The sequence below is a fragment of the Medicago sativa genome, chromosome 8 (assembly GCF_051527215.1).
Source record: "Medicago sativa cultivar Bolivia chromosome 8, Bolivia_mono, whole genome shotgun sequence".
Taxonomy (NCBI): domain Eukaryota; kingdom Viridiplantae; phylum Streptophyta; class Magnoliopsida; order Fabales; family Fabaceae; genus Medicago; species Medicago sativa.
In genome coordinates, this window is record NC_140756.1 from 41,869,486 (window position 1) to 41,889,138 (window position 19,653).

General features: G+C 33.8%; 2 protein-coding genes across 2 annotated transcripts; both read left to right on the top strand.

Moving 5' to 3' along the window:
- The first annotated feature begins 701 nt into the window (after positions 1-701).
- Positions 702-5,868, top strand: LOC146899221 (oligopeptide transporter 7-like). Its single transcript, XM_085732585.1, has 5 exons — positions 702-810; positions 922-1,480; positions 3,368-3,937; positions 4,260-4,701; positions 5,094-5,868. Exons 1-5 carry the CDS (start codon positions 777-779, stop codon positions 5,706-5,708), a joined length of 2,220 nt encoding a protein of 739 aa, XP_085588711.1. The 5' UTR covers positions 702-776; the 3' UTR covers positions 5,709-5,868.
- A 4,314-nt stretch (positions 5,869-10,182) lies between these two features.
- Positions 10,183-19,587, top strand: SHH2 (DNA-BINDING TRANSCRIPTION FACTOR 2). The gene is made up of 9 exons (XM_085732587.1): positions 10,183-10,381; positions 13,700-13,785; positions 13,888-13,933; positions 14,007-14,166; positions 16,728-16,803; positions 16,896-16,947; positions 17,428-17,571; positions 17,693-17,812; positions 18,939-19,587. The coding sequence occupies exons 1-9, from the start codon at positions 10,328-10,330 to the stop codon at positions 19,326-19,328; spliced, it is 1,128 nt and encodes a 375-aa protein (XP_085588713.1). The 5' UTR covers positions 10,183-10,327; the 3' UTR covers positions 19,329-19,587.
- The last annotated feature ends 66 nt before the right edge of the window (positions 19,588-19,653 follow it).

The window sequence follows — 19,653 nt, forward strand, 5'->3', positions numbered from 1 at the left end:
ATGGGTTAAATATGTTTTTGGTTCCTATAAATATGTCAACTTTTCATTTTAGTCCCTCTAAAATTTTCCTTCAACTTTTAGTCCCTATAAAATTTTCAATCACTACTTTTGGTCCCTATTTTTAATTTAATTTTTGTATTTTTTAATGAAATTGTGCAGAAATGTATAAAATATTCTAAAAAAATTTCCTACAAAAAATTAGAATTTTTTAACAAAACACAAATTAAATATGAATTTTTAACCTTAAAACATATAAAAATTCATATTAAATTCATGTTTTGTTAAAAAATTCTGAATTTTTTTTGGAGTGATTCTTAGAATATTTTGAATTTTTCTGGAAAATTTTATTAAATAATATGAATTCTACATATGAGTTTACTTTAAAAGAGGGACCAGAAGTGAAGATTGAAAATTTTATAGGGACTAAAAGTTGAAGGAAAATTTTAGAGGGACTAAAACGAAAAGTTGACATATTTATAGGGACCAAAAACATATTTAACTCATTTGGTATTAATGTAAAAATGAATTAGACATTTCTTGTTTAAGAAAAGTAGTGCCCACGCATGTTAAATTTCTAACCAAACGTATCTAAAATGAATATGGCCCGAATTCCAACAAGATTCATGTCCAATCATTTTTAACAAAATGAATTTTGTCATAACATAGCTAGATATTATACATTCAGATTCAAAAATAAAAATAAAATAAAATCCCTCCAAGAAAAAAGGAAAAAAAAAGTCTCTTATTTCAAAATCCTTTCCATCACTCAGGGCAACATGGACAGTGATCACGAAATCAAGGAAGCTCTAAGTATGTTACCTTACACTTTATTACTATAATCATAATCATCTTCTTCTTCTTCTTCTTTTCTCACAAAAACAAATATAACACGTTTTGTTTTACTAATCCGTTGACTTTCAGTTAAAAACTCCGACGCAACCAGATCCAACGGCGAGAATTCTCCGATCGAACAAGTCGCCTTAACAGTTCCGGTAACCGACGATCCATCGCTTCCGGTGTTCACCTTCAGAACATGGACATTAGGAACACTCGCCTGCGTTCTCCTCTCCTTCCTGAACCAATTCTTCGGGTTCCGTCGCGAGCCACTCTCCGTAACAGCAATCTCAGCACAGATAGCAGTGGTTCCATTGGGGCATCTAATGGCTTCAACGTTACCGAAGAGAGTTTTCATGAAAGGGAAGAAGCTGGAGTTTACGTTGAATCCAGGGAAGTTTAACGTGAAGGAGCATGTGCTTATTACGATATTTGCGAGTTCTGGTGCTGCTAGTGTTTATGCTATCCATTTTGTGAGTGCTGTGAAGGTGTTTTATAGGAAGGAGATAACGGTGTTGGTGGCGTTGTTGGTTGTTTTAACGACGCAGGTTTTGGGGTTTGGTTGGGCTGGTGTTTTTCGGAGGTATCTTGTGGAGCCCGCTGGTATGTGGTGGCCCCAAAATCTTGTCCAAGTTTCGCTTTTCAGGTATGTATGTTTCTGTTCAATCCAATCCATGACTTTAGTTGTTTCTGTTCTGTTGTCTGTTGGTTATTGTATAATATTGACTTTAGATAAAATGATCATGTGTTTTAGCTTAACCAAAGTCGATAGGTTAAATTAGTCACCACAATTTTAAGAAAAATGAATTTACTCTCCAAAAATGACATTTAAATAAAATAATAAAGGTAAATGTGGAAGAAAAAACAATAAGTTATAACCTTAAAAACTATTGAAAATAGTGTTTAAAAAATAAGCTATAAGATAGTAAAGGAAATGTTTAAGTTCGTGCTCAAAGGATTCTTACTAAATAGGTCTATTTTCATCATACAAGCTTATAAGCTATAAGCTAGCTTATATGTCTTGTCAAACGGAGCTGTATATACTGATTTAATTGATGGATACTATTGTTTCGGAATTAATTTGTGTAACAATTATTATTATAGTTCTTTTTGTTTCAGTTATGTTTCGATTTTGGAATTCAACTACCTCTCATACTGGCATACTTTTTCGGTATGAAAGAGAACTTTTTTTTGTGGTGGCCGGGGTTTGAACCCCGAACCTTGCATATATCATGCATTGTTTCTATCAACTGTGCTAAGCTTACGAGGACCGGTATGAAAGAGAATAAGCTTACTACATCCATCCCCAAATGTGATATTTCTTTTTTATTTTACATTTTCTTATTTGTGAAAATAAAAGATGTCAGAAATATTTCTTACTAAATTTTACATTTTATTTTTTGTACTCATCAATTATAATAATCTCTGAAGATTGATTTACTGTTCGTTAGGTTCTAGCTATTCGGGGAATTATTCTGTGCAGTTGTATGTAGAGGTTATCCAATTCATACGAAAGAAAAAATAAAAACGAAATTAATCTCCTAAAATGTAAATAAAAAAAGATGAAAATTAATTCCTGTCATTCAGTCAACTTGAACAGAGATTTTATATCAGGGCCGTCTTAAACAATTTAGAGACCCCGTTATAATTTAAGATATTGGCCCCAAAAAAAAAACACAAAAAATTAATGGTTTAAAAAATATTGGGGTAAAAAAAAAGGATTTGGATTGGGTTAAATGTTGAAAATAAATAAATTTTTGAGCCCAAAAGACAGGCCCTATATGAGAAAAATATAAATATAAAAAGGGAGCTTACAGGGAGCTTACAGGGATCGTACCCAAGTTACTATATATAAAAAGGGAGCTTACAGGGAGCTTACAGGGATCGTACCCAAGTTACAGGGATCATACCCAAGTCAAGGAAGTTACAAAACCTAGAGCTGACCGCTAGACCATCACGCTTCTTTTATTTTTTACCCAACACTAATCGTATATAACTTAATTGTTTATGGCCATGAATTAAAAAAAAAAAAATTTATTTTGGGCCCCAAAAAAATTGAGGCCCGGTGTCATAGCCCAGCCTCGACGGGCTATGGGCCGGCTTTGTTTTATATATAAACATGAATGTAGTATTAATAATAATAATCATTTAAACTAGAATGAGAGTAGAAGATATACTAATTACCAAGTGGCAGGTAAAAAAAGTCCAAAACAATGGCTAATTATCAGAAATTTCTTAGGTTCCTGCTTTCTTTTCACTTTATACAAATGGAAAAATGCATATTTTTTTTTCAGACAAGATTATTACTTGAATTTACAAGGTGTTTTAACAGATAGAAATATTTAAAAATGTAAACAATTCAATACATTAATGTTGTTCCCCTTCCAGAGTCCAATGCATTATGCGGCAGGGGGTCATAACAATGCTAGTTACACAACTATTTGAGCTTAAAGTATGCAGGATTATTGATGTGATTCTACCTAACCAAAGTATTTCATCAAAACATAATGAATTTTATTTGATTTGATTTCAGGGCGCTGCACGAGAAAGAGGAGAGACAGAAAGGAGGGTTAACACGAAATCAGTTCTTCCTAATAACATTTATTTGCAGTTTTGCATATTATGTATTGCCAGGTTACTTATTTCCAATGTTAACATCACTCTCTTGGATATGTTGGGTGTTTCCCAATTCAATTATAGCACAACAGTTAGGTTCAGGATTGCATGGTCTTGGAGTTGGAGCAATTGGATTTGATTGGTCCAGTATATGTTCTTATCTTGGTAGCCCTCTGGCTAGTCCATGGTTTGCTACTGCTAACATTGCTGCTGGTTTTGCCATTTTCGTGTATGTCATTGTTCCTATTGCTTATGGCCTTGATCTTTACCATGGAAGAAGATTTCCCATTTTTTCAGATGGTTTATTCAACACCAATGGTCAAGAATATAACATATCAGCTATTATTGACTCTAACTTTCACCTTGACTTGGATGCTTATCAACGTGAGGGCCCTCTTTATCTTAGCACCATGTTTGCTATGTCATATGGCATTGGCTTTGCTTGCCTTTCTGCAACTCTTGTTCATGTATTACTTTTCCACGGAAGGTACGTATGTAATTAGAGTTGAGTTTCTATTCATGTCACCGGCCACGGTCTAGTGTTCTAAATTGCAGTTGAAGTCGCAATTACACTGCAAACCTTGATATTGCAGCAAAATGTGGCCGATAGCCTGATACAGATGTCATTGCTGTCATGATGTCGTTGTTAAGATTTCTAAAACTTTTATATTGCGCCTCCAATTATAGTTTCCGGCCACAATTTAAAACCATGTACATGATCATTCAATAGTATGTTGTCACTGCCACGTTTTTTAATGAGTTTAAAAACACATGATTTGTCTAATTGATAATGTGTGTTATCCGTGCAGTGATATATTGAAGCTAAGCAAGTCTGCTTTTCAAGGGAAGGAGATAGATATACACACGAAGATAATGAGAAAACATTATAAACAAGTTCCTGAATGGTGGTTTGTTTGCATTCTTTTGTTCAGCATTACAGCAAGTACATTTGTATGTGAGTATTACATCGATCAGCTCCAGTTACCCTGGTGGGGTGTCATGTTAGCCTGTCTTCTTGCCATATCGTTTACTCTTCCTGTCGGAGTAATCAGAGCCACAACAAATCAGGCTCCGGCTTTGAATGTGATAACAGAGTACATAATTGGATACATCTACCCTGGTTATCCTGTTGCAGTCATGTTATTTAAAGTGATTGGGAACGTGAGTATGAAACAGGCCATTTTCTTTTTGCAAGATTTTAAGCTTGGCCATTACATGAAGATTCCTCCTAGAGCAATGTTCTTGGCACAGGTATGCACAACACTCACTCTTTAGAGGAGCTGATTCTTATGTCGTATACATTAATCTAAATTTCTTGTAATCTATGAACCACTGCCACATACACGACACTTACATGTCCACAATAATAATAATTTGAGATAATCGAATAGTTAAATGTAACCAATTACATGTGTTGGTGTCGTATGGTATTGGACACCGGGCACACTTTCAATCTAAATTGTCTCGTAACTATGAAGCACAAATGCAGCCATGTACCCTGAACACACGAGACTGACACATTGACACCAATATAATTAAATATAATCACATGTATAGGTATCGTGTCAATGCCAAATATGTTGATACTACATACAAGTAGTAATTATGACTCCCTTGCTTAATTGCACTATTTCCTCTGTCAGGTACTTGGCACAATAATAGCTGCAATTGTGCATCTATTAACAGCATGGTGGCTAATAGAAACAGTTCCAAATATATGCCATAGAGAGTTACTTCCAGCAGGAAGTCCATGGACTTGCCCAGGTGATCATGTATTCTATGATTCATCTGTGATATGGGGTTTAATAGGCCCTCGCAGAATTTTTGGAAATCTAGGACACTACTCAGCCATCAACTGGTTTTTCTTGGTTGGGGCTGTTGCTCCTTTCGTTGTTTGGCTAGCACACAAAGCCTTCCCTGATAAACAATGGATTAAGCTTATTACTATGCCTGTGATCTTGGGAGCCTTAACCGAAATGCCTCCAGCTACACCAGTTAATTACACTAGTTGGGTTCTTGTTGGATTTGCATCAGGATTTGTTGCTTACCGTTACTATCGTGGTTGGTGGACTCGTCACAACTATGTCTTATCTGGTGCACTTGATGCTGGATTAGCCTTCATGGGAGTTTTGATTTACTTGTGTTTGGGGATGCAACATATTAGCCTTGATTGGTGGGGTAGTGACCCAGATAGATGCCCTTTAGCTTCATGTCCAACTGCTCCAGGAGTAATATCTGAAGGGTGTCCACTTTTTTGAGTTTGCATATATGTATGAAGAAATGTAGCTATATCTGAGATACATATAAATTTCTTCTTACCTGTTCATTCTTCATTGTGTACAGGATTTGTATATATTTTTGTAAAATATTTGATTCGATTATGAAAATTGTTGTGAAGTTTGCATTCACCGAATGAAATTTGTATACTCCTTTGTAAAATAACTTATTATGGTAATGCGTATGTTTATGGAGTTCCCCTCATCCTACAAGTTAACTTAAAGTTAACTTAAAAGTGGAATGAATCATTTCTGGCAAACCTTCCTACTAGACCTTTTTTAAACTATGATAATATCTTTGATATATTGCAAAAAACTTATTTGACCGAAATGATGTTTTAGGTTATTTTCCTTGCTTAATCTTGTTCTATTTATCAAACATCTGCACTGGTCGGAGGTGATGCAAATTCGCTGTTGACGGTGATTGAGGATGATCATTCACTTGCAAAATACACTACAAAAGAGAAATTCAATGAGATTTGAGTAGAAATAATTAGAATGAGAATGTGTATCTGTTTTTGATGAGTCACACCTTATCTATAGACCCTTGGGCTTCGATATGTCGGTTTTACCTTTGAGCTGCAACGACCGGACAATCGTTCGATGGATTGGAAAGCTCAAATGTGCTCTACCTATATGATCCAGTGCGACGCGATGTGCCAACAACAATTTTCATATATGGATGCCTTATTGCAGCTTGGTGGATAATGGACACTGGTCCAAAGGATTGGGCCTTGGCCCGATCTGGAACAATAGCCCCCCATGATGTTGGCTAGTGACTCGAGACGAGGACTTCATAATGTTCAGATGTCCAAATGACCTTCATGTTCCTACCCGTTCTTGGACCATTGTAGTGATTATGTGATCCGGGGGTCATTTTTCTTAGGATTTCCTAGACTAACTTTCTGAGGTGGCACATGATGTGACCTTTTATTTCAACAATGCCTCGAGTCATGTGCGTAATGGTTGCGTTTTTTCGGTTTGACGTTTTTCAAGTTGTCCGTTAGTAGGCACGTTAGTGGCTTCTCATTGATTCTAGTCTTTCCCTTGACTCATTTTGCTCTTTCTTTCTTCTTCAATCCCGTGTCTAGGACACAGGTTGCGAGAGGAACATGGGGACCAAACAAGGCTGCTACCTGTGTCTAGGACAAATGATAAGGTTTGTGGTGGTGTTCCAAACTTGAGGTTTATTGAATAACCACCATAGCTTTTGGAGAAAATTTGTGTGTTGGTGGAGGAAGAGGATTTGGATTTTGTGATTTGATTTTGGGGTTTTGAGGTGGTGTGCTCTTGTTAGAGAAGATAGCAGCGGTTTGGAGAGAGTTGAAGAGATTTTGAAGGATTGAAAAAGAAAGAAAGATCAGAGAGAGGAAGAAGAAGGAAAGAGTGTGGTTTTTAAAAATAAAAAATGATGATTACGTTTTTTTAATTACATCCATATGTAAACATACGTTTTTGGTTTTAGTCCCTCTAATTAGACCAGTTGGCACCAGTTGCCATATCAGCAAGTGCCACGTAGGCGTTCGTTAGCCAGCAATGCATTTTTTTCACGGAGCTTGACGGCAGGGACGAGTTCCAAAACGTTTGGTAATTACAAGGGTTGTTTCGCAAGAAAAAAAAACTTATAGGGACTAAAACAAAAAAACGCGCCAACTTGCAGAGACCTTTTACTTATTTAAGCAAAAAAACTATAATAAAGTTTCGGCGGAATAAAAATTAATATAATAATACTTAAAATATAATTAAATTAAGAATTTAAATTACTAAATACAAAGTATCTTAGATACTTTGTCAGAAAATATATTTTGAATATTAATTGATATAAATTTTATATGAATTAAGATTAAGAATGTTCTTTTATATTTATCAGTTAATTAAACCGTTAATTTTATCAAATACTTCAATTATCAATCATCATCTATAAGTTATCATCCATCAATAATAAGAACTATTTATTATGTTTATCAAACCGAGGTCTAATGTTTGGTAAATTCTATGGTCGAACAAGTTTATAAATAAAAAATGACACAGAAAAATGATATAATTTAATGTTTATTTCTTTCAAATTTTTTTTTACCATAAATGTTTATTTCTTTCAATTAAGATTACAAAGATACAATAAAAATAAGGGTTAAATATGTTTTTGGTCCCTATAAATATGTCAACTTTTCGTTTTAGTCCCTTTAAAATTTTCCTTCAACTTTTAGTCCCTATAAAATTTTCAATCTTCACTTTTGATCCCTCTTTTAAAGTAAACTCATACTAGTTTAGAGACCCGGCGTTGCCCGGGTTAGATATTAAATAAGTTTTATAAGTTTGTGTCCACGAATACACGTGTCAGTATATTAGATTGAATTTATTTAAATTTACAATTATAATAATATCATAAAAATAAATATAAATATTTCAAAAAAAATTAAAAATAAATATAAATGATGAGATGAATGTCCAATGCAAGAATAAAAAGTGTAACAAAATCAATAATGAATTAGTCCAAGTGGTAATAGTTTTGGGTCCTTTAAACATGGACTATTACTTTTCCACCCTATTGCCTTCTCCCGCGCCTTGTAAAATTTCTAAAAATGCCCTTGTGCATTCCGGATTTTAAAATTCGGATTCATGTTTACTATTTCGGATTTTATAATCCGGACAATTCTTATGTATAATCAGTCATCAGACTCTCTCACATTTCAACAGTTTTGAGTTTTCCTTTTAAAAACAACAAAAAAACAAAGTAAAAAATGCTATAAACATGTCAAATAAAATCATAAAAATATAAAATAGTACCAAAAAATTCTAAAAATCAAATAAAACTAATGGAAATTTTTTCGGATTTTTCTGAGAATATGAAAAATTAATAAAAATGAAAAATGGGTCTAAACGATGGAATTTTGGATTTTGAGGGGCGGAGTCCCGTAAGAAGTCCCTTCTATGGGAGTCATGGTCCTTGAATTTTTTTTCTGATTTTCTGGGGATGTTTCGGAGCAATCCGATCAAATAGCCCGAAAACCCGATTTTTGTTAAATAAAATATTGGTTTTTAAAAATAATAAAAATATTGAGAATGAATGTGGAAGTGACATGTGGCATAAAAAACCTTACTTTATATATATATTATTGATTGATTATTGATTGATTGATTGATTGATTGATGTGTAGTTTGTTGAGATAAAAAATACTGAGTGCATAAGATCAAAAGTTTGTTGAGATATTTATGTTAAATAAAATAGAAAAAATAATAAAAATATTGAGAATGAATGTGGAAGTGACATGTGGCATAAAAAACCTTACTTTATATATATACTATTGATTGATTGATTGATTGATTGATGTGTAGTTTGTTGAGATATTTATGTTAAATAAAATAGAAAAAATAATAAAAATATTGAGAATGAATGTGGAAGTGACATGTGGCATAAAAAACCTTACTTTATATATATACTATTGATTGATTGATGTGTAGTTTGTTGAGATATTTATGTTAAATAAAATAGAAAAAATAATAAAAATATTGAGAATGAATGTGGAAGTGACATGTGGCATAAAAAATCTTACTTTATATATATACTATTGATTGATTGATGTGTAGTTTGTTGAGATATTTATGTTAAATAAAATAGAAAAAATAATAAAAATATTGAGAATGAATGTGGAAGTGACATGTGGCATAAAAAACCTTACTTTATATATATACTATTGATTGATTGATGTGTAGTTTGTTGAGATAAAAAATACTGAGTGCATAAGATCAAAAGTTTGTTGAGATATTTATGTTAAATAAAATAGAAAAAATAATAAAAATATTGAGAATGAATGTGGAAGTGACATGTGGCATAAAAAACCTTACTTTATATATATACTATTGATTGATTGATTGATGTGTAGTTTGTTGAGATATTTATGTTAAATAAAATAGAAAAAATAATAAAAATATTGAGAATGAATGTGGAAGTGACATGTGGCATAAAAAACCTTACTTTATATATATACTATTGATGTAGAATTCATATTATTTAATAAAATTTTCCAGAAAATTCAAAATATTATAAGAATCACTCCAAAAAAAATTAGAATTTTTTAACAAAACATGAATTTAATATGAATTTTAATATTTTTTACGGTTAAAAATTCATATTTAATTTGTGCTTTGTTCAAAAATTCTAATTTTTTTTAGGAATTTTTTTTAGAATAATTTACACATTTCTGCATAATTTGATTAAAAAATACAAAAATTAAATTAAAATTAGGGACCAAAAGTAGTGATTCAAAATTTTATAGGGACTAAAAGTCAAAGGAAAATTTTAGAGGGACTAAAACGAAAAGTTGACATATTTATAGGGACTAAAAACATATTTAACCCTAAAAATAAAATATGATAAACTATAAACTTTTTTTTACAAAGAACAAAAAAAAAAAAATTAGCTTATAAAAAAAAAAGCCATAAGCTTTAAAAATACACAGGGAAAAGGGAGTACTTCCGTTGGTATCTATCGAATCAAGCAAAACCAGCGAGGGTTTCATTCATTCATTCAAAATACTCTTTTTCAATCCTTTCTCCAACATCAACAACAACAACAACAACACACATCTCTCTGTTGATTGATGGGTCGCCCACCCAGTAACGGAGGCCCCGCCTTCCGTTTCACTCAGCCCGAGGTATTTAAATTCCACTCTTCTTCTTCTTCTTTTTAATAATTGCTTCCCTCTGCATGATTTTTACTATGAATTCAAATTTGTAATGCATATGCTTTATCGTTATGTCTGAACCCGCGGCATAAACAGATATATTCATTACAAATGAATGTTAAATTAGGGGAATATATACATGAACAAATCGTTTTTTAACTGTGAAAAGAGGAGCGCTAGAAACACTCACTTTCGAAATGTATGGGTCCCACATAAAGTGGTGGGATCCACATGAATTTCATCCAATAAAAGAGTGAGCGCTTGAAATAGACCGTTCCTAACACTCCTCGAATGAAAATCGTGTGATGCGCACAAACCTCACTGCCTTAGTACGTTTTGTTACCTGTCTCCGGGTTTAAGTTGTTAGCATTGAATGGATACTCCTCATAATCTACATTGATCATATTTTGTGATTTTATGTTTTGCCTATTTATCTTGTATGTCTTTAGCTCCGATATGGATTGCATTTATTGTCTTCCTGCGGATCTGGACTGTCTCATCAAAATCAGACTGTTCCGCATTCTAAAACTTTGTGTTTATCAACATGCGTGACTGCATCATTATATTCACTGCAAATTTTAAGGACACGCAGTTCGATCTTAATTGGACGGTTGAGTTCATCAACATGGGTGACTGCATCATTATATTCACTGCAACGATTCTGGGTCGCTTTAGTTCATTGTAGCTCTTAAAGTTTATTCTCTGCTTTAGAATTTGGTAATAGGATGTGAGGCATTAACGGCTACTCCTTGTAGACTTCAATGAATTTGTTGTCCACGTTGATGTATGGCTTTAGTTCTGTCTTGTCTTGGTTTTACCACGTTAAATTCCTTGACTACTTTACTTCTTCCTAGTTTCTGTTCATGGACTTGTACTGTAAACTGGCGCTGTTGGTTGACCTTTAAGGTGCATTTGTTTAACTTTATCACTAAGCTTTTTATATTTTAGCCCATATCGTATTTCTTTTCTCTTTGTTTTTCAAAAACAGAGGGAAGCCTTATGCACCCAGGCAACTTAACCAATCTTTTATGTGCCATAGTAGATACAAAATTTAGTCAAGAAAGAAAAATGAAATTTGACAGGTGGTTACGTTACATTTCAAGTCGATTTACATTTTTATTTTTTTATAGAACAGTTTCCTACACTTGACTCGAATAGTGTTTTAGATAATAGGAAGAGAGAAATAATAAGGACTTGAGAGGAAGAGCTTGGCTTGGATGGTTTTTACTGTTGCTTAAAACTGTTATCTACTTCCAGCTTCAATCTAGGTGTAGTTATGTTTCATCCCCTTGCATACTGAAAATAATGTATCAACTGTTTTCAATTCCTCTGGAAATCAAAATACTCCGCAGCCATCCTTGTACTTTGTATTGTTTCCAATGTTTGTAATATGCAAATGGAAGCACCATTGGTTTTGGTGTTGCTTGCTGAATGGGTAAATCTCATAGCTTACCTTCATCCTTCTACCTTAGTTTACAATTCATCTCTTGAATTCCTTTTCAGCGATTTCAACTTGTATAGACCAGCACTTACATGAATCATTTGGGGGATTTCCCTATCGTGTTACCTTTGTTGATGCATTCAGTTGTTTCACTTGGATTTATTTCTGCAATCTAAATCAGAAATGCTCAGTGTGTTCCAGAAGTTTAAATCCTTAGTGGAATTGTGCAACTAAATCATAAAATTAGGACAGTTAAAAAAGATAGGGGAGGAGAATTTATGCCGTTTTCAAATACTTAGCTAACCTAGGAAATGTCCTTAGACTATTTTGTCCTCACACTCATCTCCAAATTTGTGTTATTGAGCGTAAACCAACGGAAACATCACTGATATAGACCTATCCCATTTATCCCATGTGTCAACGACAATTAAATTTTAGGACCATGCCTTTCAAATTGCATCCAATCTCATAAACAAATTGCCTTCCATAACTCACAATAATTCAATACATTTATTACCTTATTTAATAAACCACCAGATTACTCTTAACGGTAGGATGTTCTTGCTACTCTTTCCTAAGACCTTACACCAGACATAAGATTCAATATAAGTCAGCGAAGTGCACTTATATGGGTTGCTCTTCAAATAATAAAGGATACAAATGTCGTCGTGCTGATGGCAGATTTTATATTTCAAAACATGTCCTTTTTAATGAAACCTTATTTCCTTCTTCCAATCCTCCTAGACCTAGTCCCTCCTATTTCACTACCTTAAACATCTAATCATCTTTTTCTAGTTTTTCTACACCACTTGTTTGCCCAAGTCCCTCTTAATCCTATTTCCCCTGTTTCCATCCTAATCTTTCTGTCAATTGCCTTGCTTTTGTTCACGCCCCACCTGGCCCAAAATATACACCCTATGCAAACCAGATCGAAATATGGTATTGTTAAACCTTGAATTAAGCCCACCACTACTCCTTACTGCTTTAAAACCAACTTGAACAGAGCAAACCTTATATATACCACACTACACAATCTGAAGTTTTGAAGTTGAGTACCGTCGTAGCCTAGTCCTAACTACTGTTTAACTCATGAATATAACCCTTGTTGAACGAATTACGTTTCTCATAGTACAGTTTCACTTATTCACAGTCTAATGTTTTACTCTTGAACAAAGCATTTGAACAAAGCCATTGTCTCAATTGCGCTTCTGTTCTGTCAGAGACAAACTCCAAGTTGTACAATGAGCCCGAGTTTGTAGGGTGGAATGCCATAATGTATAAAGTGTTGGTGTAGAGGACAACTGCTAGGGTGGACAGATTTCAAGTAGCTAACCAGTTGTAGATTCAGTTTGTAGTTTGGTTCTATAATTAAATACTTTTCTTGCATCTGAAACTTTACTATTTTCTTGCTTGGTTTCTCCATTGTTCTTCTTAGGCTCCACACATCTGTTCAGCACACCTTTGATGCCCTGTTTCTACCCAGTTAGCGTGTCTTGATTTTTCTGATCATTTCTTGTTTTTTTCTCCTCTATCAGACCTTCATCATCTTTGTCCGACTTAGCCCACAAGTGATACCAGCCTTTGTCAACACCATTGACCACCTCAATGCGGCTGTTTGGCTTTTATGTGTCTGTTGTCAATATATTGGTAGTTGCTTGACCGCATTAAAGAATTAAATTGACCGACCTTTTTTCGATTATATTGATAGATACTATCAATTATATTTCACCATTATCAAGTTACTATCATATTCAAGTCTTTAATTCTTTATTATTCCTCTTCTCTTTTTATCTAAAATTATATAACTTCAACAATCCCATTTTAAAAACTACTTTTTATCTGTATAGGTAACAGAAATGGAAGCTATTCTATCAGAACACAACAATGCAATGCCAGCACGAGATGTTCTTCAAGCACTTGCAGACAAGTTTAGGTGTGTCACTGTACACATTATTATTTTTAGTAGTTTATGAGTAGAATTTAATATGCTCCTGAAATGTGGAATTAAATTTGTGCTTCCATTTTTTTGTTTTAGTGAATCACCTGACCGTAAAGGCAAGATCACAGTACAGATGAAACAGGTAAAGTTGCTATATTTTATTACTAAGGAGGCATCTTTTTCCCTCCATTTTCTTAGTTTCCATTTCATTGCAGGTATGGAATTGGTTTCAAAATAAGCGATATGCTATAAGGGCTAAATCTAGTAAGACTCCTGCAAAGTTAAATATCACGCCCATGCCTCGGACTGATTTGACCCCAGGAAGGATAATGACTCAACCAACAGCTTCTCCTATTCCCGCTCCTTCAGCTTCAGGTAGAATGTTGCTCTTAGGTGCTTAAAGTCATTTGTTTTACTTGAATTCATATTCACTTATCTGTTAGTGCGTTAATTCTTTTGAAAATTTAATCATTCATTCTTATTATACCATATCACTGTGTCGTTTCTTGGATTACTTAGCGTTGATTATGCTAGTTTTGCCAATCTGTTTAGTTTACCCTACATAGCCTATAGGGCTAGACTAGACATATATATGCGTAGTTGCATTTTGTTTATAATTTGAACTTGTGGTGCATTATGAGTAAGGTTAAAAATTATTTATCTTATCATTACGAGCTTTATCCCCACAACTCTATGTTCCACTTTTATTTTTCATTATCATTAACTTCTATGCTTATTACATTACCACAATAATGGAAAATGGGATAATATCATCGAAGGTTGAAGGGTAACAGATACTGTGATACTAAAGGTAGTGTGTCTTTAATAGAGCTGGACCAGAATCAGGTAAATGCGTAGTCTTTACAGCTACAACAACCAATCTCTGGATTGGTTTCAGAGTGAATCTAAACATAAATTCAAAACAATATGGGATACAGAGTATAAAGAAGTACAATTTTCCCTCTCTAGGTATTTCAGAGAGCTAGTCTCATCTTTTATCCCTACAAACAATAGATACCCTCGATTCCTCTGTTTTCACACTTATAACCAACTAAAGCTACAGTGACTTACTAAATGGTTACTGCTAGCTGTCATTTCTAGTAGTGATGATTTAAGAACCTGTTTCTATAAACTTCCCTAATTGTAAGGTGAGAGGACTGTCCAAGCCTTATAAAGCAATATTTAGGTCATATTTACAGGCGAGGTAGGACTAAAGGTACGGCCTCATCCCTTTGACATCAATGAAGGTGCTGGAGGTTGCATTGAAGTTAGCCCAAAAGTGCTGCAATTAAGGGGTAGGGGAGGATTGCAATTAAGGCGTATTTTCTGACACCCAGCTCACACCCAGGCCAAGTTGGCTTGGAGCATGGACAACATGGGAAATCCAACAACACATATAGGATAGACTATGATACCATTTTAGAGTTTGTGCTCAACATCACAAAACTTACTTTTCCTCAAATAAAATCACAAAACTTACTTGAAAGGATAGGACTGTTCGAGATTTATTAGCACTACTTGGGCCATATCTCTAGGCGATGTGGTACTAAGCATATTGCCATTCACCCAACACAATGAAGGTGCTGGAGCTTGCAATGAAGGTAGCCCAAAGTTGCTGCAATTAAGGCTGCTACAGGCGGATATAAGACAGATTTTCCAACAGTACACTTAACGGGCTGGAAACTGTTTTAGGTCTAGTGTTATCTTCAAACTTGGTGTTATTTGAGTATGTTGACATTTGTTGAGGTTAATCATAGGTTGTCAATGATCTTGCTCCCACATTATATATTGACGAACACAGTATTTTGCTATCATTTTTTAGTGTCTATGATATAATGTTTCTAAGGAAAATGTTAATATTTGAAGTAGAACCTGAATTTGTTGGTGATGGTATTGGATTAAAGAAACACATCTGGCTGCTCTATCCTTTATTTCGGTTGGTACAATACTGCTGGGAATTTTCAATTGTTGATGAAAAAATCCTGTGTTGTTAATCTCAGATAGTGGCGCGGTGCACTGGACACCAAAACTGCTATAGTGGTATAGCAGATAGCCACCATTGCAAAGACATAAAAATAGTTTACAAACTTAACATAAATACCAACAGTATACATAAATACTCAAAAATAGAAAAATACATGAAATTAAAGATGTATAAACAAAGTTCATAACCAGCCATATAAAATAAGATATATAAAGAAAATAATCTATAAATTATATTAAACTATTAAATTAAAAAGATTCCATAAACAATTATTCACCAAACAAAGAATAACGAAACAATGAAACATTGTGGTACAGTAAAAGAAAAATATAGTTTAAGGGAAATGTTAACTAGTGCCCTCGGGGCACTTGTTAAGGACCTAAAATAGTAACTTTTTATAAAAGTTTGTGTAATCAGTGCATTGAAAATTGAAAACTTTTAAATTTTGAAAGAATAATTACTTTACTTAGCATGCTTAAAGAGTGCTCCGGGGGCACTCGTTAACAAGACCCATAGTTTAATTATTGCCTTTGCAACAAATCACTTCAAAAGAAAATTAAAAAAAAGGAGATAAATTGGGCCTGCTTGGCCCAGTTAGAAAACCCACATTATACTAATTGTGATTGTTGAAAGGAGGCTGTAAACAGCTGTCCGCATCACAGAAACAATTTTGGGTTTTCCTCCAAACCCGAAGTGGAACCCTTTCACTTAAGAAATTAGGTTTTTTTTTGTTTGTAAAAAAGTATGGAAAGAAGAGAAAAGAGCTGTATTGTGCGGCGATTTGGAACTGATTGCGGCCGCAAAACCGCTACTTCTGAATGCGGCTCACAGGAGGAAAAAGATTGTAATTAGGAAAAAATCCTGGTTTTCATTTTAGACTAATACATTATGTTCTTGCACTTTTATTTTTCATTTAATTACTGACATTACTTACAATTTGTTCCGTACACAGTTCAAACAACAGCAAAGGCGGCTCCTGAAAATTCAGTTATGGAATTTGAAGCTAAATCTGGAAGAGATGGAGCATGGTCAATATTTCCTCTTTAATTATTTTTAGGTTATTCTTATGTCTTAATTAATTTTCATTAGTGGACCTGACTTGTAGTCTTGTTTTTGTTAGGTATGATGTGGCTACCTTTCTATCATACAGACATTTGGAGAGCAGTGATCCGGTAATTTAACATTAGATTGTCTTCATTCTTAAGTTCCGAGAAAGGATTAATACGGGTTTTTGATATGGTTTTCAGTTGTCCTTTGCCTTGATAGTATTTTCAATCAAGGTAGTCAAAATCGAGATCCTGTCTAACATTGAGATGTCCTAGATCATAAATAAATGACAGTTTTTTTTTTTATTTAATGTTGTCATTTTAATATTTGATATAACTGTTTTCTGCGTACCAATTTGTTTAAAAGAAGTATTATGTAATGGTCATGGAGGAATTTACTTGTTAATGAAATTAAATAGATTTGTTTCTCACTTCTCAGTTTCCGGTCATTCATTCATGGTGCCATAGTTGTCTTGAGTTTTGTCTTCAATTATTTTTGTGGGAAACTTGAACAAAGTTTGTTGACTGTTGTGCACCCTATCTTATTTTGTTAAGTTTTATGGCTTTGTAGACCATGTAATGGCAATATCTTTTTCCATGTTTCAGGAAGTGCTGGTGCGTTTTGCTGGTTTTGGATCCGAGGAAGATGAGTGGATTAATGTGCGAAAAAATGTCAGGCCGCGCTCTCTGCCATGTGAATCATCAGAATGTGTTGCAGTGCTCCCTGGTGATCTCATACTTTGTTTTCAGGTTGGGATGTGTCATAATAAGTTAATTTGATCATGGAGATTTGTCATCTCTGACATATTTTGTTTTTACCTAAAATTATTGTTTCTTACCATTTATTGAATTTTGATCTTTGACATTAAAGGAGGGTAAAGAGCAAGCCCTTTACTTTGATGCCCATGTCCTTGATGCTCAAAGACGGAGGCATGATGTAAGAGGTTGTCGCTGTAGATTTTTGGTTCGCTATGATCACGATCAATCTGAGGTATTAATTTTCAATATGATTGTCCTCTTGTATTTATATCTTTTATGTTTGATTGTTACATTGCTGTTTGGTGTAAATTTCAGAGTTTAGTCCCTATAGTTTGCATTCATTCCAGTTTTGATCCCCATAGTTTTAATTTTTGGATATCAGCCCTTATTTTTTTTTCATTTATTTGGATTGGTTCCCTGATTTCAAGGTTCAGTTCTTACATTTTTATGACAAAATTACACCGGGGGTCCTATAACTTAGTTGAAAGTTTCAAACAGGCCCTGTATCTTTTTTTTCCGTATCAGGTTGGTCTTTTTTATGTCAAGTTAGTCTTCTATGTCTAAAAAAGTTAATGGTGTTGGACCAATCTTTATTTTTCATCTATATATGTTACAATAAGTCTATTTGACCATTCAAAAATGTAAATTATATTTTCAATTCTTCTACATTCTTAATTAACATGATCTTTTTTAGTTTTTATCTTAGGTTGTGACCTTGTTGTCAACAAGGTTCTAATTACGGAGCTGAGTGGTGAAACATTCTCTATAGTATTTCATTCAATTATTACGTACACAAATTTGTAAGAGGTAGATTAAGAATATGAAAGTTGGTTCAACAGCGTAAACATTTTTAAAGATAAAGTACTAACTTGACCAAAAGAATAAATAAATGACATGTTTGAAACTTTAAACTAAGTTAAAGGAACCTGGTGTAATTTTTTTTTTTTTTTTTCATTTGAGTTTTGGTCTCTAGTTTCTACTTATTATAACGTTGAGCCCTACTTTTCATGAAGGATTTCCTATTCAGATACAATTTAATCTTTAGTTCTCTCTGAAATTATGATTCCAAACCTAAATCCCAAATTTCCATTGTACTTTTCATTCAAATGGTCATCATTCCTTACACAGGAAATGAAGAATAATGATTGCAAAATGGTAACCTAAATGATTTATGACTAGGCTTGTTTAGTCAGTCTATTGCTTCACAATGGTGTCATTTGAAAGAGGCGGTATGACATTCGTTACAAGATTTTGCCAAATGTTTCAAATTTTAATGCAAAGAGGTTGACATGATACTGCTATTTAAGGGCAATTATTTGATGTGTATTGTTAATTCACATATTCTGTGGTTTTGCCAGGAAATCGTGCCGCTTAGGAAGATTTGTCGGAGACCTGAAACTGATTACAGATTACATCAACTTCATGCTGTGAATGATGCAGCACCCACGGATCAGCAGAAGATTGCGTTGGATCATCCAGCAAATGTTCATGGTGCGAGGGTTACTAATCCTTCTGAAATGGTGCAAAAGCAGCAGCAGATTGCAAATATTCATATAGTAACACCTGTTTTGCAAACAAATGTTTCTATACCACCACAAAGTATGAATGTGGATCCAACGAAAGCTGAAACAAAAGCTGATGTTCAAGCTGGAAATTCTGTCACTCCAAGCACCGCCGCATTCACTGGAATCATTGCCACTAGCAGTGTTCCTGAAGTCTCTACTCAAAACCTGGCCGAAGGGAAGTAACTTGAATATATTTGTTTAAGGCCTCTGCCTTCTGTGGGGTTCATTTTTCCAAACCCTAAAATTTGGTATATGCCTTTTCAAACTTCTAAATAGTTGGATAGTTATCTTTTGTACAAAATGCTTGTACATGTGTTTTTACTGCTGTTTTGTCTGAACTATGGGAATTGAAAAGGGTAAATTACCCTCTTTTTTTTTTTTGACAGCAAATTACCCTCCTTTTTTAATAAGTGCTATAATTACACTTCCATGATTTTAAAAATCATTTTCAGAATTCTCTTTTAAAAAAATCTTCCAATGCTCATGACAATTAATTTTGAATACTTGT